This window comes from Chlamydomonas reinhardtii, chromosome 16 (genome assembly GCF_000002595.2).
Source record: "Chlamydomonas reinhardtii strain CC-503 cw92 mt+ chromosome 16, whole genome shotgun sequence".
NCBI classification, from domain to species: domain Eukaryota; kingdom Viridiplantae; phylum Chlorophyta; class Chlorophyceae; order Chlamydomonadales; family Chlamydomonadaceae; genus Chlamydomonas; species Chlamydomonas reinhardtii.
In genome coordinates, this window is record NC_057019.1 from 7064968 (window position 1) to 7087864 (window position 22897).

General features: G+C 63.2%; 3 protein-coding genes across 3 annotated transcripts; all 3 read right to left on the reverse strand.

The window, feature by feature from the left end:
* Positions 1–162: 162 nt before the first annotated feature.
* CHLRE_16g679109v5 (uncharacterized protein) lies at positions 163–2878 on the reverse strand. The gene is made up of 4 exons (XM_001698838.2): positions 2808–2878; positions 2019–2501; positions 1605–1821; positions 163–1431 (listed from the first exon to the last, which is right to left on the reverse strand). The coding sequence occupies exons 2-4, from the start codon at positions 2465–2467 to the stop codon at positions 916–918; spliced, it is 1182 nt and encodes a 393-aa protein (XP_001698890.2). The 5' UTR covers positions 2468–2501; positions 2808–2878; the 3' UTR covers positions 163–915.
* Positions 2879–2972: 94 nt separating this feature from the next.
* On the reverse strand, positions 2973–6408 carry CHLRE_16g679221v5 (uncharacterized protein). Its single transcript, XM_043071379.1, has 9 exons — positions 6156–6408; positions 5951–6055; positions 5762–5860; positions 5515–5613; positions 5148–5249; positions 4755–4853; positions 4555–4602; positions 4291–4341; positions 2973–4130 (listed from the first exon to the last, which is right to left on the reverse strand). The coding sequence occupies exons 1-9, from the start codon at positions 6162–6164 to the stop codon at positions 3777–3779; spliced, it is 966 nt and encodes a 321-aa protein (XP_042916233.1). The 5' UTR covers positions 6165–6408; the 3' UTR covers positions 2973–3776.
* Positions 6409–19542: 13134 nt separating this feature from the next.
* CHLRE_16g679333v5 (uncharacterized protein) lies at positions 19543–22548 on the reverse strand. The gene is made up of 8 exons (XM_043071380.1): positions 22316–22548; positions 21916–22091; positions 21657–21720; positions 21387–21414; positions 21058–21158; positions 20725–20815; positions 20374–20452; positions 19543–20056 (listed from the first exon to the last, which is right to left on the reverse strand). Exons 1-8 carry the CDS (start codon positions 22422–22424, stop codon positions 20012–20014), a joined length of 693 nt encoding a protein of 230 aa, XP_042916234.1. The 5' UTR covers positions 22425–22548; the 3' UTR covers positions 19543–20011.
* Positions 22549–22897: the final 349 nt, after the last annotated feature.

The window sequence follows — 22897 nt, forward strand, 5'->3', positions numbered from 1 at the left end:
GTCATATGAGCACTGGGATGAAGCCCCTTACCGCCGCGACCTGGAAAGAAAGGTGGCTCTCCCTCTCAAGGCAGTGTCTGGCATTTTCAACCATTTAATGCAAATAAACCCGCATGTTCAATGGTAGCGCACAGCTTGGGGTGCAGGGAAGATACCCCCCTGTGAGACCCGAAATTCTCAGAATCTCACGCCAGCTCATGCATTGCGCATTCATGGCCCTGTGCATTCTACAACCAAGCTGGTGTGCTGCCCCTGCGCAATGCGCACAGCGCACCCCGCCTCGCCATTCACCTTCTTCCCTGCCAGTCCCTGCCTCCCTCCCAGGGAACCCCTGGTTCCTCCCACATCCAGCCATCTCCAGCATCTCAACGCAGTACAGTAAAACTGCCCCTGAGGCCACCGGAACATGACTACAAAAGCCTACGCCAGCAAACCCTGCATCCCAGCACACAGAAGCAGAGCGGGTGGCAGAGGCCACGGAAGATGTACGGCATGCGGAGACGTGGCAGTAAATGCAATGCAAATGCAACCGGACAGTGTCCACTTGACCGGTGCAAACTTACTGCATGAAGTTCCCATGGAATGCATGTGCGACGTGCACGATACGACATGACGAGGGGTGACAGTCTGTGAAATGAAGCTGTCCAAGAACCACCCTCCAGGCCCAGGAGTTGATCTCTACTACTTGGCCGTTGGCGCCAGTAATACAGCAAGCCAAATACTGTTTATTTGGTTAACTCCTGACGTGCCTAGCCTAGTTAGGTCCGGTCGTGGTCATTGTACATATGTACGCTATATACAAAAGCACTTGTAGCCAGCCTTGACTTTGTACCGCCGCTGCCGTGTCGGTGCGGCGCCCCAGACATCTCTCTTCAAGGGAGTCCCTGCAACCACCACGGCAACGCGTCATGCGCCTTATCCGCAAACGGCTGGCGGCAATGCACCTCCGGACTGCGCAGTCGGGCGCGCCGACGGGCTGGAGCCGCCGCTGCAGCTGCTGCTCGTGGTGCTGTCTGCCAGGTGCACGGCATGCGCAATACCCTGGCCGCCGCCCACCTCCACATCACCGCCTGCCGCCGCCGCCACCAGCACCGCCTTGCCCGCCGCCAGGTCCTCGCCCACGTCTCCCGCCTTCAGCTGCGCAACCGCGTTCCCCGGCGCCGTCACGTCCTCGCCATCGCCATCGCCTAGCACGGGGGGCGATGCAAAACGACCGGACGGCGCCGCGCCTCTGCGAATGGTGACGGCACGCCCGCCGCACGCGCTGCTGCCCATCTCGGTTGTGGGCTCCGCCAGCCACTGCAGCCACCGCGGCAGCAGCCCCGCACGCGCCACCCAGCCCAGCACGTGCACCTCGACCGCCATCGCGAAGAGCATGCTCCCCACCAGCACACCCAGCTGCCGTGTGCAGGCGCGGCTGACCAGGTTCACCTGCGCATGCAGGCATGGAGCCGCACCGGCAGGCGGCAGCAAGCGTGCGACCAGCGTGTCAAGTGTCAACTGCCAAGCCAAGTAGCCATGATTCCCATTCCCTGCTCGCTCAGCAGCACGGTCCAGGCAGCTTTGTCAGCTTTGCAGCCAGTTGACGTATGCGTGTGACTCACCAGCGCCGGTCCCGGGCAGATGCCTGAGAGCCCCCAGCCCGCTCCGAACATGACGCCTCCCAGCAGCAGGCGCCCGTCAATGTCTGTGGCGGTCGGCATGTCATACCGCTGCTTGAGCGCTGGATGGGGAACCAGCTTGAGGCGCAGAACGACTTGGTATGCGGGCAGCGCCAGAAACAGCGCCGCCCCCATCACAAATGGCAGGCTGAGGTCCCAGCTGTGGGTTGGCGCGAGTGGCATGGATGGCGGCGGGGGCACGCGCAAGGGGAGGTTAGAGGGTGCGCCAGGTTTTTCCTGCCTCGAATGCTTGTACCGTACGTGTACAACACGCAGGATCTAAGGCGACATGATACCGACTTTGAGCCTCGCAGTGACACTACCACTGACGCCATTTCAATTCGTAAGGTTACTCACGCAGGAAAGTAGTAGATGCCTAGGAAGCCCGCCACCTTGGTCTGGTGTGTCATCAACGACACGCCGAGGCCGAACGCGAATAGCACTCCAGCCATTAGCTCCGCTGCCGCCTCTAGCCCCCACGCGCTCCACGCCGCACGCCCCGCCCCATGACCGGGCGCGCCGCCGAGGGAAGGCTTCTTGGGTGCCGCTGCGCCGCCGGCACTCTTGCTGTTGCTGTTGCTGTTGCTGGTGTTGCTGGTTTGGCGAGTCACCCAGGCACCCGCAAGCGCCAGCAGCGCCATCACGGCGGCGCCGCCAGGCGCCACCACGGCTGCGGTTACGGCGGCCGTCCTGTCCATAGCTCCCCGCACGACCACGCCCCGCTTGGCAATGTCTAGCGCCTTTGACAGATTGGAGGCCGCAGCGATGCCGATGGCAACCGCCATGAAGATACCCGTGAAGACCATGGAACGGAGCGACAGGCGCGCGTTGCCGCAAATCCTGCGCAGGCACCGCACGGCGCACAGCAGGACCTGGCAATACATGGATTAGTGAGATAGGATAACCGCCCGCGGCACTCGCTCTGTTTCGCAATAAGTTACGGTTCGTGGCTGCTTGCATCCATGTCTTAGCGCCACGTCCTGGGGGGTCGCAGTCTTGAGGTGATGGTAGATTGCAGGCATGCTCGAGTGCCACAAGTAGAGCACATGCCGTTCCCCCTGAGGTTTACTGCCGAGTGTGCCGACCCGAACAGCTACACACGTGGCATTGCGCGGTGTGACGTAAACCTGCCATTCTGGCACGTACCCATGCCCACTCGTGCAGCCGTGGCCAAGGGAGGTGCCGAAACCAACCAGCAGGCCGGCGCCCACGGCGCGTCCGTACTACGGCGCAGGGCGAGTGCAGGCGATGATGGTGGGGCGGCATCAGCAGCAAGCCCCCGGTGACAAACAGTACAGCAGGTGGTCACTGTTGGACACACGCTTACAGAAAATGAAGCTGGTAGCGGCTCGAATGCCGATGGGAGCCATGCATTCATCAGAGCTGCGCCGGCGAGAAGACCAGCGAAGGCGAGAGGGCGCGACGATTGAAAATCGCCGAGAACAAGTCCCCGGAGGAAGCCGCTGATGCCGAACACGCGCCCCGTGCAGAACAGCCGCGCTACACTAGCAACACCCAAAATAATGCCGCCGGCTGTACAGGCCGCGGGGGTGAACTCAAGCTGCACGGACATCGTGTTGGCACTGCGCGTGCGGCGCCACTGCGACTGTACTGTTGGTGGAGGCGCGCTTATTCCAGCAGCACTGCAAAACATGTTGCATTGGCTGTATTGCTAAATGAAAACATTTGTCAAAAGTCGACGGGCCGCCAGGCCGTAAAGTCGGTTGGTTTTGCGGGCAACCGCGAGTCCAAGTCGAGCCCGATTTTAAATTGCAAGAGCTAGCTGTATATAGCAACTCATGTGGTGGCCCTTTACCTGCCTGTCCGGCGGCCCCTACCTTCCCACCCGCGCGCGACCTTACATGTACTGATTCCGGCCTGTCCGCAACATTTTCAGGCCATCAACTAGCAATCATATCAATAAGCAACAGGGTGCATTGCACTATCAGCAAGAAAGCAGACAAGCGCACCTCGCCACAAGTGCAGTACAACGTCACCTGTGCCGTCAACCGCCGCTCCGGTGGGCCTTTCCCGCCAAGCCAATTTCTCACTTCACTTGTTCGGCCACCTACCGAGCAGGCGTACGGCTCCTTGCTTCTCCTCTGCCAGGCTGCCTCACAGCCCCGCCGCGCTGCTGTCCTCTGGGCCCCCAGGCGCGGCCGCGGCAGCTCCACCCAGTCCAAGGCCTTGCCCCTCTTGCGCCTGGTGCTCCTCCTGTGACTGTTCCACCCGCTGCTTCTGAGGCTCCGGCTCAACCCCTGGCTCCTGCTCCTTCGCCGCTCCTGGAGCAGCGAGATGCTGCGCTCCATCCGCGCTTCCGGCGTCCGCCGCCGTGTCACTGGGCTCCACCCGAAGCGCCACCAGCGCAGCAGCGGCGGCCGCCCGCCTCGCCTCCAGTGCCGTCCGCAGCGCCTCCACGCAGTCGGGGTGGTGGTTCCGCTCCGCCATGTAGGTCGGCGGGAAGTCGTACTGCGTTGTGTGCAGCACAGGCCGGAAATACAGTGATGCAGTGGCAGCAAAGGAACATGGGCATACGCTGTAACGGAGGGGGGTCCGGCCCGAACCCGCAACCATGGCCAGGGCAAGGCGGTGTGCGCAACCTCCCTGGTCGGGCGCCCACGGCACTCACAATGTCTCTTGCGTCCGGGTCCGCACCGGCGTCAAGCAATGCGCGCACCACCTAGCGGGGCGTCACATTCATGATTATTTAAGAAGTGAAGGCGTAGCCAGGTAAATTCGCATAGCAGACGCGTTGTTGTGGGGGGGGGGGAGAGGGGTAGAGGTCCAAGCGGGTCAGGGTTTGTGTAGGCACGGCGAGCCGCAGCTGTTGCACAGGCGTGTGCCATATCTTGAACAGGGCTTCACTAGGGGTGTCGCAGGGGGCGCCACCCACCTGGTGATGCCCGTGCTCGGCGCTGACGTGTAGAGGAGTGCGACCGTCCTGCGCAGAGGCATCAACAGAAGGTGCTCACGCATTCGGAGCTGGGACAGCGCTGGTCGTGGAATGCAGTAGTCCACGCCACCAGCCGCAAGCACCAGCATACTCTTCAGCGGGCGCTGTTGCCGGCCCGCAACCTGCACCCACGCACGCACCTTGGTCCGGGCTTCAAGGTCCGCTCCGCCCCTGATCAGCGCCCGCACCAGCTCCAGGCAGCCGGTCTGGGCCGCCGCCCACAATGCCGTGACGCGAGTCTGCAACACGAGTGCGGCACGGAATGACACGGGCGTAAGCAGCCGCTACGAATGCTGAAGACACATCTGGGTCTCAATGCCTGTGTGCCGAGCCTCGGGCGGCATTGCGTGTTACATGCAGGGAGGATGCCGGGCAGTACACTGCTCCGGCAAAGCACGGCATCGCGCCGCAAAGCTCGCCAATCGCACCGCACACGCCGCACGTACACCCCCAGCACGCCCGCTGGCTATCACCCGCACTGTGAATGTCGCCCATGGCGCACATACACACAATCCCGCACACGCCCTGCTCACTGTGTATGCCGGCGTGTTGGGGTTCGCCCCGGCCTGCAGCAGCACCTCCACCGTCTGCACGTCGTTGCGCTTGGCGGCCGCGAACAGTGGACTGCAGCCTCCCTATACAGGCCAGGTGGGGCAAGCCATGCCAAGGTCAGCAGTCACGCATGGACATGAAGGCGCTGACCATGTTACGGGCGCCGTTGGGCACGCATGGCTGAGGCGTCAGCTGAGCGTCAGCTGAGCTTTGTCAATTGGGCTGGGAGCGCGCATGACTGAGGCTTGCTCAAACCATCCGTAGCATCCACGCGGCTCTGGCGTGCAGCGACAAGGCCCCCACGCGACGGTAGGGACGGACGCGCAACAGTCGCGCACGCAAGCGCACCTTCCCCGGGTAGTTCATGTTGGCTCCGGCCGCCACCAGCGCCGCCACCACCTCTGCCTTGCCAAACATGGCAGCTGTGTAGATGGGCGTGGCCTGACCCTATACACACGCATACGCACACACACACGCAGCGGAAGCAGCCCCGTCAGCCGGCTCGTTCTCGTCCCCACGCCTGTGGGCGGCCACTGTCGGCGGCCGCACCAGGCATTGCAAGACCCCACGCAATCGCCTAAAGCGTATGCCTTACAAGGTCTAGCACATTCTTTTTGGCTCCCGCATCCAGCAGCGCCCGCAACACTGGGACGGAACCACATTGCGCCGCGCAGTGGAGTGGGGTGCGGCCATCCTGCATGTCAACAAGGGAGGGTGTAAGAAGAGCAGCCGCATTCGCCACCGACCAGGTGCGCATGTGCCGCAGCAGCAGCCCCGCACTCACAGCGTCTTTCGTCGTGGGGTCCAGTCCGGCAGCTAGGAGGCTCTGGACGTAGGGGAGGTCTCCATTCTCCGCGGCGAGGTGGAGCAGGTGTTGGGGCTGCAAGGCCTGACGGGGATAGGGGAGGGGCGGCTCGCGGGGAGGTCGCTGGGGCCTTATACATCGCGACTCCCACCGGGAACCATGCAAACTTGTCTTAGGAGCTTACCGCACTCATAATGTTGACGTCGCAAGCGCCAAAGTCGCAGTGGTTGCGGATCTCCCGGGCCCGCGAGCCACGAAGACAGATTCGGTTACCGGTTGTTGCCTTCGTGGGAAACGTGTATCAAATATATCATTCAACTATTACAGGGTGCGTTGCCGAAGGTCGTGTTGCCGGAGGTCTGCAAATGTTTCGTGCTGTCACTTTGCTCTCTCTACTGTCTTATGTGATAATCCGGTTTTTGCGCATGTTGTGTCACGGCACATCCGTGTACGTGTTAGCGGTCAACAGTAATTAGGGCTTGACAGGCACGCCACGCAGGCACGACGGAACACCCCGAAGCGGCCCCGACACAGTCTCTGCATGACTCGACTGTTGCGAAGGTCGGCAGCCCACCAGGGGAGGGCGGTTTCTCTTCCGGCCGGAGATGGTCCAACATGGCATGGGTGAGGTGCACCTTGAGCTTGATGAGTAAACCGCTTAGCGCGCTAATTTGGCGGGTCCATCGGCTGGGCCGTCGGCTCATCCGGGCGCCTGGTCGGCTCATCCGGCTGGGCCGGCGACTCAGCGCGCTGAGCCCGCACACCCCTCACTGAGCCGAAGCTCTCATCAGCTAGCTGAGCCTTCCGCTCAGCGACCGGAGCTCGCTGAGAGCAACCGAAACATCCCTCTAGTGGTGTGGCAAGATACACTCCTTGTTCGTGCCTTACCACCAGCCGTCCTTACCAGGGGCACCGCCCACAAGGGGCACCGACCCCTGTTCCTTGCATGGCCTGAAGCCCTGGATCTCCACCCCCTCCTCACCTCCCTGGGCGTCACATCCCACAATGCCAGCCAGTAGTGTTGCGACGCCCTATACGACCACGCAGCCACCACCCTAACCATATAGTCTAATAGTCCGGACCCGACGGCGCCTCGAACGAGGACGCCATCCGGCGACCCCGGCGGGACGTACAATCCCGGCGGGGTGCAGGCGTGGCCTGCACGCCCGCCTTCATTTGCTCGGTGGTGACGGCGTGCGGAAGGCGGGCCTGGCCCACCTCCTCAATTTCCGTCGGCGGTGGTGCTGGGTGAGAGGAAGGTGCAGAGAGGAGCGTGCGTACATCATACAGGCTTGATGTCACTCGTTTTGCTGTCCTCTGTTCCTGGTGCATACCACAACCCTGTCACATAGCCTTACGGCCATGTGGACGCCGGTCTAGGGCACAAGAGCGTCTGCTCACCTGGCTGGGCAGCGCTCAGGGCCCCACCATGGCGCCGTGGCCTGGGCTCCTGCGTGCTATGCCCTGCCGGGCGCGACTGCAGTGGCGGCTGCTGGTCTCATATTGCAAGCTATCTGGGAGCCCAAGGGCCGACTGTGCAGGCGGCGGAGCGGCTGGGCAGGCCCGGTGGCCCCGAGGTGGCGCGGCGAGGGTCGCCGGCGACGGCACGGCGTGGCACACCTGTGCCATGCGGCTGCTTGCCTGTGCAAGTATTTCATATTACATATATAATACGTATCTGTGTTGGGTGTGGGGCAAGTGGTCTCGGGGCTGGTGCCATGAATTGTTTTCGCCTTTCCAGCGCGACCGACCCTCGCGCGAGCCCCGCAAGGTCAGGCTAAAAGTCGCCACTTTCCTGGCGTCGGTTCCTCCATATCCCTATCAGCATATACGTTCATGTAAAAGACCGCAAACAAGATACCTTGAAGTGGGGGTAGGCCGACTCATTCCGAGATGCGGGCTCGCCAACCATGCCGACATGCCCACACGCGAACGAGCGATGTGCGCCCTGCCCAGCCAGTATGCTGGGGGCATGCGTCTATAGTCACAAGACTAGTCCAAGCAGGTTGGGGCATTTGTAGGGCCGCCACACAGGCGCTGGGCCCGTCCATGGGCACTACGCTGGGAGGGGCTGCCGGGCGCCCGGCCACCGTGTGGTCAGGGCACCGCTAGTTATGTCGGGCTGAGTGCCGTGTTTGCATGCCACCTAGTGTAGCTTGACACAGCGGGGCGGGGCAGGCGGGCCGCACAGCCCCCGGGGCATTTGTGCGAGCTGCACACGCTGCCCTGCAGCGGGCATGCGAGCACGCCCACACGCCCACAGAGGCATGCACTCCTGCTGCGCACCCACAACCACATGCCCTGGACCCTCTGGTGCATAGCAGCTGACAGCAGCTGACATGTCACATATGTTTCCCGTATTATGACGCCGGCAGCCGGCCTGCGCCCGGTCGCACGCCGGGGCCGTGACTGGTTTTCCGAGCGGCGGCGGCGTCGGCGGTGGTGCTGGGTGCGTGAGAGGAAGGTGCAGAGAGGAGCGTGCGTACATCATACAGGCTTGATGTCGCTCGTTTTGCTGTCCTCTGTTCCTGGTGCATACCACAACCCTGTCACATAGCCTTACGGCCATGTGGACGCCGGTCTAGGGCACAAGAGCGTCTGCTCACCTGGCTGGGCAGCGCTCAGGGCCCCACCATGGCGCCGTGGCCTGGGCTCCTGCGTGCTATGCCCTGCCGGGCGCGACTGCAGTGGCGGCTGCTGGTCTCATATTGCAAGCTATCTGGGAGCCCAAGGGCCGACTGTGCAGGCGGCGGAGCGGCTGGGCAGGCCCGGTGGCCCCGAGGTGGCGCGGCGAGGGTCGCCGGCGACGGCACGGCGTGGCACACCTGTGCCATGCGGCTGCTTGCCTGTGCAAGTATTTCATATTACATATATAATACGTATCTGTGTTGGGTGTGGGGCAAGTGGTCTCGGGGCTGGTGCCATGAATTGTTTTCGCCTTTCCAGCGCGACCGACCCTCGCGCGAGCCCCGCAAGGTCAGGCTAAAAGTCGCCACTTTCCTGGCGTCGGTTCCTCCATATCCCTATCAGCATATACGTTCATGTAAAAGACCGCAAACAAGATACCTTGAAGTGGGGGTAGGCCGACTCATTCCGAGATGCGGGCTCGCCAACCATGCCGACATGCCCACACGCGAACGAGCGATGTGCGCCCTGCCCAGCCAGTATGCTGGGGGCATGCGTCTATAGTCACAAGACTAGTCCAAGCAGGTTGGGGCATTTGTAGGGCCGCCACACAGGCGCTGGGCCCGTCCATGGGCACTACGCTGGGAGGGGCTGCCGGGCGCCCGGCCACCGTGTGGTCAGGGCACCGCTAGTTATGTCGGGCTGAGTGCCGTGTTTGCATGCCACCTAGTGTAGCTTGACACAGCGGGGCGGGGCAGGCGGGCCGCACAGCCCCCGGGGCATTTGTGCGAGCTGCACACGCTGCCCTGCAGCGGGCATGCGAGCACGCCCACACGCCCACAGAGGCATGCACTCCTGCTGCGCACCCACAACCACATGCCCTGGACCCTCTGGTGCATAGCAGCTGACAGCAGCTGACATGTCACATATGTTTCCCGTATTATGACGCCGGCAGCCGGCCTGCGCCCGGTCGCACGCCGGGGCCGTGACTGGTTTTCCGAGCGGCGGCGGCGTCGGCGGTGGTGCTGGGTGCGTGAGAGGAAGGTGCAGAGAGGAGCGTGCGTACATCATACAGGCTTGATGTCGCTCGTTTTGCTGTCCTCTGTTCCTGGTGCATACCACAACCCTGTCACATAGCCTTACGGCCATGTGGACGCCGGTCTAGGGCACAAGAGCGTCTGCTCACCTGGCTGGGCAGCGCTCAGGGCCCCACCATGGCGCCGTGGCCTGGGCTCCTGCGTGCTATGCCCTGCCGGGCGCGACTGCAGTGGCGGCTGCTGGTCTCATATTGCAAGCTATCTGGGAGCCCAAGGGCCGACTGTGCAGGCGGCGGAGCGGCTGGGCAGGCCCGGTGGCCCCGAGGTGGCGCGGCGAGGGTCGCCGGCGACGGCACGGCGTGGCACACCTGTGCCATGCGGCTGCTTGCCTGTGCAAGTATTTCATATTACATATATAATACGTATCTGTGTTGGGTGTGGGGCAAGTGGTCTCGGGGCTGGTGCCATGAATTGTTTTCGCCTTTCCAGCGCGACCGACCCTCGCGCGAGCCCCGCAAGGTCAGGCTAAAAGTCGCCACTTTCCTGGCGTCGGTTCCTCCATATCCCTATCAGCATATACGTTCATGTAAAAGACCGCAAACAAGATACCTTGAAGTGGGGGTAGGCCGACTCATTCCGAGATGCGGGCTCGCCAACCATGCCGACATGCCCACACGCGAACGAGCGATGTGCGCCCTGCCCAGCCAGTATGCTGGGGGCATGCGTCTATAGTCACAAGACTAGTCCAAGCAGGTTGGGGCATTTGTAGGGCCGCCACACAGGCGCTGGGCCCGTCCATGGGCACTACGCTGGGAGGGGCTGCCGGGCGCCCGGCCACCGTGTGGTCAGGGCACCGCTAGTTATGTCGGGCTGAGTGCCGTGTTTGCATGCCACCTAGTGTAGCTTGACACAGCGGGGCGGGGCAGGCGAGCCGCACAGCCCCCGGGGCATTTGTGCGAGCTGCACACGCTGCCCCGCAGCGGGCATGCGAGCACGCCCACACGCCCACAGAGGCATGCACTCCTGCTGCGCACCCACAACCACATGCCCTGGACCCTCTGGTGCATAGCAGCTGACAGCAGCTGACATGTCACATATGTTTCCCGTATTATGACGCCGGCAGCCGGCCTGCGCCCGGTCGCACGCCGGGGCCGTGACTGGTTTTCCGAGCGGCGGCGGCGTCGGCGGTGGTGCTGGGTGCGTGAGAGGAAGGTGCAGAGAGGAACGTGCGTACATCATACGGACTTGATGTCGCTCGTTTTGCTGTCCTCTGTTCCTGGTGCATACCACAACCCTGTCACATAGCCTTACGGCCATGTGGACGCCGGTCTAGGGCACAAGAGCGTCTGCTCACCTGGCTGGGCAGCGCTCAGGGCCCCACCATGGCGCCGTGGCCTGGGCTCCTGCGTGCTATGCCCTGCCGGGCGCGACTGCAGTGGCGGCTGCTGGTCTCATATTGCAAGCTATCTGGGAGCCCAAGGGCCGACTGTGCAGGCGGCGGAGCGGCTGGGCAGGCCCGGTGGCCCCGAGGTGGCGCGGCGAGGGTCGCCGGCGACGGCACGGCGTGGCACACCTGTGCCATGCGGCTGCTTGCCTGTGCAAGTATTTCATATTACATATATAATACGTATCTGTGTTGGGTGTGGGGCAAGTGGTCTCGGGGCTGGTGCCATGAATTGTTTTCGCCTTTCCAGCGCGACCGACCCTCGCGCGAGCCCCGCAAGGTCAGGCTAAAAGTCGCCACTTTCCTGGCGTCGGTTCCTCCATATCCCTATCAGCATATACGTTCATGTAAAAGACCGCAAACAAGATACCTTGAAGTGGGGGTAGGCCGACTCATTCCGAGATGCGGGCTCGCCAACCATGCCGACATGCCCACACGCGAACGAGCGATGTGCGCCCTGCCCAGCCAGTATGCTGGGGGCATGCGTCTATAGTCACAAGACTAGTCCAAGCAGGTTGGGGCATTTGTAGGGCCGCCACACAGGCGCTGGGCCCGTCCATGGGCACTACGCTGGGAGGGGCTGCCGGGCGCCCGGCCACCGTGTGGTCAGGGCACCGCTAGTTATGTCGGGCTGAGTGCCGTGTTTGCATGCCACCTAGTGTAGCTTGACACAGCGGGGCGGGGCAGGCGGGCCGCACAGCCCCCGGGGCATTTGTGCGAGCTGCACACGCTGCCCTGCAGCGGGCATGCGAGCACGCCCACACGCCCACAGAGGCATGCACTCCTGCTGCGCACCCACAACCACATGCCCTGGACCCTCTGGTGCATAGCAGCTGACAGCAGCTGACATGTCACATATGTTTCCCGTATTATGACGCCGGCAGCCGGCCTGCGCCCGGTCGCACGCCGGGGCCGTGACTGGTTTTCCGAGCGGCGGCGGCGTCGGCGGTGGTGCTGGGTGAGAGGAAGGTGCAGAGAGGAACGTGCGTACATCATACAGGCTTGATGTCGCTCGTTTTGCTGTCCTCTGTTCCTGGTGCATACCACAACCCTGTCACATAGCCTTACGGCCATGTGGACGCCGGTCTAGGGCACAAGAGCGTCTGCTCACCTGGCTGGGCAGCGCTCAGGGCCCCACCATGGCGCCGTGGCCTGGGCTCCTGCGTGCTATGCCCTGCCGGGCGCGACTGCAGTGGCGGCTGCTGGTCTCATATTGCAAGCTATCTGGGAGCCCAAGGGCCGACTGTGCAGGCGGCGGAGCGGCTGGGCAGGCCCGGTGGCCCCGAGGTGGCGCGGCGAGGGTCGCCGGCGACGGCACGGCGTGGCACACCTGTGCCATGCGGCTGCTTGCCTGTGCAAGTATTTCATATTACATATATAATACGTATCTGTGTTGGGTGTGGGGCAAGTGGTCTCGGGGCTGGTGCCATGAATTGTTTTCGCCTTTCCAGCGCGACCGACCCTCGCGCGAGCCCCGCAAGGTCAGGCTAAAAGTCGCCACTTTCCTGGCGTCGGTTCCTCCATATCCCTATCAGCATATACGTTCATGTAAAAGACCGCAAACAAGATACCTTGAAGTGGGGGTAGGCCGACTCATTCCGAGATGCGGGCTCGCCAACCATGCCGACATGCCCACACGCGAACGAGCGATGTGCGCCCTGCCCAGCCAGTATGCTGGGGGCATGCGTCTATAGTCACAAGACTAGTCCAAGCAGGTTGGGGCATTTGTAGGGCCGCCACACAGGCGCTGGGCCCGTCCATGGGCACTACGCTGGGAGGGGCTGCCGGGCGCCCGGCCACCGTGTGGTCAGGGCACCGCTAGTTATGTCGGGCTGAGTGCCGTGTTTGCATGCCACCTAGTGTAGCTTGACACAGCGGGGCGGGGCAGGCGGGCCGCACAGCCCCCGGGGCATTTGTGCGAGCTGCACACGCTGCCCTGCAGCGGGCATGCGAGCACGCCCACACGCCCACAGAGGCATGCACTCCTGCTGCGCACCCACAACCACATGCCCTGGACCCTCTGGTGCATAGCAGCTGACATGTCACATATGTTTCCCGTATTATGACGCCGGCAGCCGGCCTGCGCCCGGTCGCATGCCGGGGCCGTGACTGGTTTTCCGAGCGGCGGCGGCGTCGGCGGTGGTGCTGGGTGCGTGAGAGGAAGGTGCAGAGAGGAACGTGCGTACATCATACGGACTTGATGTCGCTCGTTTTGCTGTCCTCTGTTCCTGGTGCATACCACAACCCTGTCACATAGCCTTACGGCCATGTGGACGCCGGTCTAGGGCACAAGAGCGTCTGCTCACCTGGCTGGGCAGCGCTCAGGGCCCCACCATGGCGCCGTGGCCTGGGCTCCTGCGTGCTATGCCCTGCCGGGCGCGACTGCAGTGGCGGCTGCTGGTCTCATATTGCAAGCTATCTGGGAGCCCAAGGGCCGACTGTGCAGGCGGCGGAGCGGCTGGGCAGGCCCGGTGGCCCCGAGGTGGCGCGGCGAGGGTCGCCGGCGACGGCACGGCGTGGCACACCTGTGCCATGCGGCTGCTTGCCTGTGCAAGTATTTCATATTACATATATAATACGTATCTGTGTTGGGTGTGGGGCAAGTGGTCTCGGGGCTGGTGCCATGAATTGTTTTCGCCTTTCCAGCGCGACCGACCCTCGCGCGAGCCCCGCAAGGTCAGGCTAAAAGTCGCCACTTTCCTGGCGTCGGTTCCTCCATATCCCTATCAGCATATACGTTCATGTAAAAGACCGCAAACAAGATACCTTGAAGTGGGGGTAGGCCGACTCATTCCGAGATGCGGGCTCGCCAACCATGCCGACATGCCCACACGCGAACGAGCGATGTGCGCCCTGCCCAGCCAGTATGCTGGGGGCATGCGTCTATAGTCACAAGACTAGTCCAAGCAGGTTGGGGCATTTGTAGGGCCGCCACACAGGCGCTGGGCCCGTCCATGGGCACTACGCTGGGAGGGGCTGCCGGGCGCCCGGCCACCGTGTGGTCAGGGCACCGCTAGTTATGTCGGGCTGAGTGCCGTGTTTGCATGCCACCTAGTGTAGCTTGACACAGCGGGGCGGGGCAGGCGAGCCGCACAGCCCCCGGGGCATTTGTGCGAGCTGCACACGCTGCCCTGCAGCGGGCATGCGAGCACGCCCACACGCCCACAGAGGCATGCACTCCTGCTGCGCACCCACAACCACATGCCCTGGACCCTCTGGTGCATAGCAGCTGACATGTCACATATGTTTCCCGTATTATGACGCCGGCAGCCGGCCTGCGCCCGGTCGCACGCCGGGGCCGTGACTGGTTTTCCGAGCGGCGGCGGCGTCGGCGGTGGTGCTGGGTGCGTGAGAGGAAGGTGCAGAGAGGAGCGTGCGTACATCATACAGGGTTGATGTCGCTCGTTTTGCTGTCCTCTGTTCCTGGTGCATACCACAACCCTGTCACATAGCCTTACGGCCATGTGGACGCCGGTCTAGGGCACAAGAGCGTCTGCTCACCTGGCTGGGCAGCGCTCAGGGCCCCACCATGGCGCCGTGGCCTGGGCTCCTGCGTGCTATGCCCTGCCGGGCGCGACTGCAGTGGCGGCTGCTGGTCTCATATTGCAAGCTATCTGGGAGCCCAAGGGCCGACTGTGCAGGCGGCGGAGCGGCTGGGCAGGCCCGGTGGCCCCGAGGTGGCGCGGCGAGGGTCGCCGGCGACGGCACGGCGTGGCACACCTGTGCCATGCGGCTGCTTGCCTGTGCAAGTATTTCATATTACATATATAATACGTATCTGTGTTGGGTGTGGGGCAAGTGGTCTCGGGGCTGGTGCCATGAATTGTTTTCGCCTTTCCAGCGCGACCGACCCTCGCGCGAGCCCCGCAAGGTCAGGCTAAAAGTCGCCACTTTCCTGGCGTCGGTTCCTCCATATCCCTATCAGCATATACGTTCATGTAAAAGACCGCAAACAAGATACCTTGAAGTGGGGGTAGGCCGACTCATTCCGAGATGCGGGCTCGCCAACCATGCCGACATGCCCACACGCGAACGAGCGATGTGCGCCCTGCCCAGCCAGTATGCTGGGGGCATGCGTCTATAGTCACAAGACTAGTCCAAGCAGGTTGGGGCATTTGTAGGGCCGCCACACAGGCGCTGGGCCCGTCCATGGGCACTACGCTGGGAGGGGCTGCCGGGCGCCCGGCCACCGTGTGGTCAGGGCACCGCTAGTTATGTCGGGCTGAGTGCCGTGTTTGCATGCCACCTAGTGTAGCTTGACACAGCGGGGCGGGGCAGGCGAGCCGCACAGCCCCCGGGGCATTTGTGCGAGCTGCACACGCTGCCCCGCAGCGGGCATGCGAGCACGCCCACACGCCCACAGAGGCATGCACTCCTGCTGCGCACCCACAACCACATGCCCTGGACCCTCTGGTGCATAGCAGCTGACAGCAGCTGACATGTCACATATGTTTCCCGTATTATGACGCCGGCAGCCGGCCTGCGCCCGGTCGCACGCCGGGGCCGTGACTGGTTTTCCGAGCGGCGGCGGCGTCGGCGGTGGTGCTGGGTGAGAGGAAGGTGCAGAGAGGAGCGTGCGTACATCATACAGGCTTGATGTCGCTCGTTTTGCTGTCCTCTGTTCCTGATGCATACCACAACCCTGTCACATAGCCTTACGGCCATGTGGACGCCGGTCTAGGGCACAAGAGCGTCTGCTCACCTGGCTGGGCAGCGCTCAGGGCCCCACCATGGCGCCGTGGCCTGGGCTCCTGCGTGCTATGCCCTGCCGGGCGCGACTGCAGTGGCGGCTGCTGGTCTCATATTGCAAGCTATCTGGGAGCCCAAGGGCCGACTGTGCAGGCGGCGGAGCGGCTGGGCAGGCCCGGTGGCCCCGAGGTGGCGCGGCGAGGGTCGCCGGCGACGGCACGGCGTGGCACACCTGTGCCATGCGGCTGCTTGCCTGTGCAAGTATTTCATATTACATATATAATACGTATCTGTGTTGGGTGTGGGGCAAGTGGTCTCGGGGCTGGTGCCATGAATTGTTTTCGCCTTTCCAGCGCGACCGACCCTCGCGCGAGCCCCGCAAGGTCAGGCTAAAAGTCGCCACTTTCCTGGCGTCGGTTCCTCCATATCCCTATCAGCATATACGTTCATGTAAAAGACCGCAAACAAGATACCTTGAAGTGGGGGTAGGCCGACTCATTCCGAGATGCGGGCTCGCCAACCATGCCGACATGCCCACACGCGAACGAGCGATGTGCGCCCTGCCCAGCCAGTATGCTGGGGGCATGCGTCTATAGTCACAAGACTAGTCCAAGCAGGTTGGGGCATTTGTAGGGCCGCCACACAGGCGCTGGGCCCGTCCATGGGCACTACGCTGGGAGGGGCTGCCGGGCGCCCGGCCACCGTGTGGTCAGGGCACCGCTAGTTATGTCGGGCTGAGTGCCGTGTTTGCATGCCACCTAGTGTAGCTTGACACAGCGGGGCGGGGCAGGCGAGCCGCACAGCCCCCGGGGCATTTGTGCGAGCTGCACACGCTGCCCCGCAGCGGGCATGCGAGCACGCCCACACGCCCACAGAGGCATGCACTCCTGCTGCGCACCCACAACCACATGCCCTGGACCCTCTGGTGCATAGCAGCTGACAGCAGCTGACATGTCACATATGTTTCCTGTATTATGACGCCGGCAGCCGGCCTGCGCCCGGTCGCACGCCGGGGCCGTGACTGGTTTTCCGAGCGGCGGCGGCGTCGGCGGTGGTGCTGGGTGCGTGAGAGGAAGGTGCAGAGAGGAGCGTGCGTACATCATACAGGCTTGATGTCGCTCGTTTTGCTGTCCTCTGTTCCTGGTGCATACCACAACCCTGTCACATAGCCTTACGGCCATGTGGACGCCGGTCTAGGGCACAAGAGCGTCTGCTCACCTGGCTGGGCAGCGCTCAGGGCCCCACCATGGCGCCGTGGCCTGGGCTCCTGCGTGCTATGCCCTGCCGGGCGCGACTGCAGTGGCGGCTGCTGGTCTCATATTGCAAGCTATCTGGGAGCCCAAGGGCCGACTGTGCAGGCGGCGGAGCGGCTGGGCAGGCCCGGTGGCCCCGAGGTGGCGCGGCGAGGGTCGCCGGCGACGGCACGGCGTGGCACACCTGTGCCATGCGGCTGCTTGCCTGTGCAAGTATTTCATATTACATATATAATACGTATCTGTGTTGGGTGTGGGGCAAGTGGTCTCGGGGCTGGTGCCATGAATTGTTTTCGCCTTTCCAGCGCGACCGACCCTCGCGCGAGCCCCGCAAGGTCAGGCTAAAAGTCGCCACTTTCCTGGCGTCGGTTCCTCCATATCCCTATCAGCATATACGTTCATGTAAAAGACCGCAAACAAGATACCTTGAAGTGGGGGTAGGCCGACTCATTCCGAGATGCGGGCTCGCCAACCATGCCGACATGCCCACACGCGAACGAGCGATGTGCGCCCTGCCCAGCCAGTATGCTGGGGGCATGCGTCTATAGTCACAAGACTAGTCCAAGCAGGTTGGGGCATTTGTAGGGCCGCCACACAGGCGCTGGGCCCGTCCATGGGCACTACGCTGGGAGGGGCTGCCGGGCGCCCGGCCACCGTGTGGTCAGGGCACCGCTAGTTATGTCGGGCTGAGTGCCGTGTTTGCATGCCACCTAGTGTAGCTTGACACAGCGGGGCGGGGCAGGCGAGCCGCACAGCCCCCGGGGCATTTGTGCGAGCTGCACACGCTGCCCTGCAGCGGGCATGCGAGCACGCCCACACGCCCACAGAGGCATGCACTCCTGCTGCGCACCCACAACCACATGCCCTGGACCCTCTGGTGCATAGCAGCTGACATGTCACATATGTTTCCCGTATTATGACGCCGGCAGCCGGCCTGCGCCCGGTCGCACGCCGGGGCCGTGACTGGTTTTCCGAGCGGCGGCGGCGTCGGCGGTGGTGCTGGGTGCGTGAGAGGAAGGTGCAGAGAGGAACGTGCGTACATCATACGGACTTGATGTCGCTCGTTTTGCTGTCCTCTGTTCCTGGTGCATACCACAACCCTGTCACATAGCCTTACGGCCATGTGGACGCCGGTCTAGGGCACAAGAGCGTCTGCTCACCTGGCTGGGCAGCGCTCAGGGCCCCACCATGGCGCCGTGGCCTGGGCTCCTGCGTGCTATGCCCTGCCGGGCGCGACTGCAGTGGCGGCTGCTGGTCTCATATTGCAAGCTATCTGGGAGCCCAAGGGCCGACTGTGCAGGCGGCGGAGCGGCTGGGCAGGCCCGGTGGCCCCGAGGTGGCGCGGCGAGGGTCGCCGGCGACGGCACGGCGTGGCACACCTGTGCCATGCGGCTGCTTGCCTGTGCAAGTATTTCATATTACATATATAATACGTATCTGTGTTGGGTGTGGGGCAAGTGGTCTCGGGGCTGGTGCCATGAATTGTTTTCGCCTTTCCAGCGCGACCGACCCTCGCGCGAGCCCCGCAAGGTCAGGCTAAAAGTCGCCACTTTCCTGGCGTCGGTTCCTCCATATCCCTATCAGCATATACGTTCATGTAAAAGACCGCAAACAAGATACCTTGAAGTGGGGGTAGGCCGACTCATTCCGAGATGCGGGCTCGCCAACCATGCCGACATGCCCACACGCGAACGAGCGATGTGCGCCCTGCCCAGCCAGTATGCTGGGGGCATGCGTCTATAGTCACAAGACTAGTCCAAGCAGGTTGGGGCATTTGTAGGGCCGCCACACAGGCGCTGGGCCCGTCCATGGGCACTACGCTGGGAGGGGCTGCCGGGCGCCCGGCCACCGTGTGGTCAGGGCACCGCTAGTTATGTCGGGCTGAGAGCCGTGTTTGCATGCCACCTAGTGTAGCTTGACACAGCGGGGCGGGGCAGGCGGGCCGCACAGCCCCCGGGGCATTTGTGCGAGCTGCACACGCTGCCCTGCAGCGGGCATGCGAGCACGCCCACACGCCCACAGAGGCATGCACTCCTGCTGCGCACCCACAACCACATGCCCTGGACCCTCTGGTGCATAGCAGCTGACAGCAGCTGACATGTCACATATGTTTCCCGTATTATGACGCCGGCAGCCGGCCTGCGCCCGGTCGCACGCCGGGGCCGTGACTGGTTTTCCGAGCGGCGGCGGCGTCGGCGGTGGTGCTGGGTGCGTGAGAGGAAGGTGCAGAGAGGAACGTGCGTACATCATACGGACTTGATGTCGCTCGTTTTGCTGTCCTCTGTTCCTGATGCATACCACAACCCTGTCACATAGCCTTACGGCCATGTGGGCGCCGGTCTAGGGCACAAGAGCGTCTGCTCACCTGGCTGGGCAGCGCTCAGGGCCCCTCTACCATGGCGCCGCGGCCTGGGCTCCTGCGTGCTATGCCCTGCCGGGCGCGACTGCAGTGGCGGCTGCTGGTCTCATAGTGCAAGCTATCTGGGAGCCCAAGGGCTGACTGTGCAGGCGGCGGAGGGGCCACTTCTTAGCGTTCAAGCTTCTGCCATTTTCACGTGTGCACACAGCATTAAGCCACGCGCCCGATGGGTCCTAATGGATGGAGCATGTAACAAACTGCAAATGACACGGTTGCGCTTCAGCCTGCCGCTAGGTAGGCCACATCTATCAAGCCTCCCTCAACACTGCGGCCGGACCCACTACTCGCACAGCTTGTCTCGCAGGGTCTCGCCTGGCACAAGCCCCGCAATGCAACGACGATATCAATTGCATACAGCGCCATCAAGCTGCAACTGACAACATTATCACCAACATGGCGCCAGGGGAGTCGCCCCACTTGAGTGTGACACAGGCACCACCAATGTGGGCGCTTGTGACGATCCTAGACTAGCCCCGCGCGTGGCGGCTTTACTTTGCAAACTTGCGGTAATTCGGATTAATGCGCTCCACCACTGCTTGCACCCAAGCGACGGCGGCCGGCTCCAGCTCCTCCTTACGGCGGCGGTAGCAGAACATTGTCGATGATGTGCACGATGGACTGGGGGGCGTGTGTGGGGGTGGCGGGGACCGACAGTGGCAAGTCATAGCAACGCAGTTGCTACGACACGGCTGGCTGGGGTAAGTAACTCACGACACCCCAAGCTTCCAAAGATATGCACGGGATAGCTAGATCCTGCCCCACTAGATGGAAGCCCTGCACTTGACGTACTTTCCCCAATTCCGCCGCCCCCGCCCGCCCGCCCGCCGCCATCCTTCAGCCCACCCCGCACACATGCCCTTCCCACGCGCGCGCTCGTCGCCAACTAACCCCACGGACGTGCATACGACCGCGCTTCCCGTGCGAAGCCCACGTACCGATTCAAACCGGATGTCAGCGCGGACCACATCTGCGGTCATGTTGGTGCCAGCCACCTTTACCCTGATTGCACGCCGCCTGTAATGTGAGCGACGATAGCAGCAGCACGTACATCCAATCGCGTATCAGTGGTAGGCCCTTAACACGTAACAAGAGTCATACGGAGTGCCGAAAGCCAATGCGTTAAAGCATGTGGAACAACAGCGCGAGCGGTGCTTACTCTCCCGGTTCACAGTGCGTGCCGCAAGGCAAGTACGGCTATGTGCAGCGCAGGTGATTGCGCCGAGAAGGCACACTCGTGCTGGGGTCGCGAGCGCAGGTAGGCGGCAGCACACCCCACAGGCACGCACCCGCTGCGTGTGATCTCCAGTGTGGGCCCCAGCAGCGAGGTCTCGTTCAGTGTGGTGTCCAGGGGGATGTCAAGGCTGCGCAGTGCCACACCTGCGTGCACAGGAGAAAGGAAGACGTGGCAGGGCGCGCAGGGGGGAGGAGAGTAGGTGCTGTCGCTCGCGCAGAGGCGCACGTGCGTATAGGCACAGCCACTGACGACGACGGCCCGCTGGCCTGTCGCGCCCCCACTCCCCCATACCATGCACATCCCCTTACCACCACGCACCTCCCGCCGTCTTTGCAACCACGCCCGTGACAAGCCCTCGTCACACCTGCCGATCCCACGCACCCACCCGGTATGATGTGGAGCTCTGTGATGTTGGCGGCGAGCGGGTGCGTGAACAGCTGCCAGCGGGTGGTGATGTTGAGGATGGGCGCCAGGCGGATGAAGGCGCTGTCCATTCGTCGAGGTAGGCGGCGGGGTGGTGCGTGTGTACGTCGGCGGCAGTACCGCGCCGCGCCGCGTGAGTGTGGCCGGCAATGTTTGCGTGAGGCGTTGCTATAGTTACGGCTAGCTAGCTGCTGTGCGGCGCCGCGGGCCTGCGCCCCGAGCGAGATGCACACCTACCACACATCGGGCCTCACCGCTACTCCCAACCATACATTGCAATCTGGCACTTACTTGTCCTCGGGTGCGAAGATGGTTGCAACTGCGTACGCACATTACAGCACAGTCCCGCCGCCATCATCGCCAGCAGTGCGTGGCAGTGGTGGGCGTGTAGCAGGCGTGGGGAGGGCAGCAGGGGACCGGGAGGGTTGGGGGCGTGTGTGGATGGTTTGGGTCATGAGGGGAGGCTGTACTCGTGTTGCTTGGCCGTGCCGATAAGTTCCAGTGCTTTTGGCCACCACAAGTCCCGGCGCCTTACCCCATGGCTTAACCCCGCCCACGCACTTGTGTCATTGCCGATAAAGTTTGAGACCCCGGTGGCGTTGAGGGCATCAATTGCAATGGTTGCCTGCATGCGGCAGCGTGTGCATGGCACACAGCACGAAGCAAAGCCTGATGCCAGGTTGTCGATCTTCTCCCTCCCCCTCCCCTTTTTGTGGTTCACGCACAGTCGTCCCCGGGCCCGTCACCAACGACAGTCCCCCTCCTGACTGGTACAGCTCCCACAGCCATGCAGGGCACACGCACGCGCGCACGCACGTACGCTAGGGAAGCCGGACGGTCGGGGTGCCTCCGCCAGCTTTGCCGTCCTCGAGATGGGCCCCTGCACCCCGTAGCCAAGAGTCAGCGGCCGGTTCAGTGTGCCGAGCTGGCGCAGAGCCCGCCGCGCGCCGGCTACACGAGGTGGCACTTGCGCCTCCGGCTGCTGAAGTGTGGAACCTGCGGCCGGTTTGGGGCGGGTAGGTATGTAGCAGTGCAAACCCAGGGGCGTCGCCGGGTGCTGGTCTAGATCGTCACGCGTGTTGCTTTCCCAGAGCAATGGTGCTGTGGCCCGGCTGAAACCTTGGGAACACTACCGACCGTGGATTGTGGGCTGCTGAAGCGGCATTCAGCAGCCGGCCATTCAGAGCCATAGCCCCCAAAATGATGCGCTTGCAACGCACCTGCCGCCGGCGGTGCAAGGAGCAGGAGCGAGCCCAGCAACGCTCCGAGCAGCATGCATGCGGCTCGGCTGCTGCGCGGCCTCCCGTGGGTCCCAGACAGCAGCACCATCTCAAGCGAGGTAGGCGTGCGGGCGTGCGCGCCTGCCCAACCAGTAAGCGAAGGGCGGTGCGTGGCTGAGCGCGCGGGGGAAGGTGCGCGTGTCGCACGGCTTCGTGCGTCGGCTGGGCGGGCCGAGCAGGCTATTAGGCAGTGAGTGCGTATAGCTTCAGAGCGCTATGTGGAGGTAGCTAGCGGCGGGCTGGCTGGCTGGCGGGCGGGCGGGCGGGCGGGTGAGGCGTTTCTCCCCGCACGGGTATTTTGTAACTTGGTAACCAATGAGCGAGGATTTGAGCGCGATGCTGCAAGTAGTAAGGCTGCTCCCCGCCATGTTGTTTGCTTAGCCGAGCGTTGGCCAAGGACCCAAGGACCCACGGCCCGAGGCTCTTGGATGGGCGCGGCCCGTCCGTGCCGCTTTTCCTACCTCGGGTCGCACCTGGCCACTTTTCCTTCCTTGGCATTGCTTGGTTTGTAGATGGCGTATT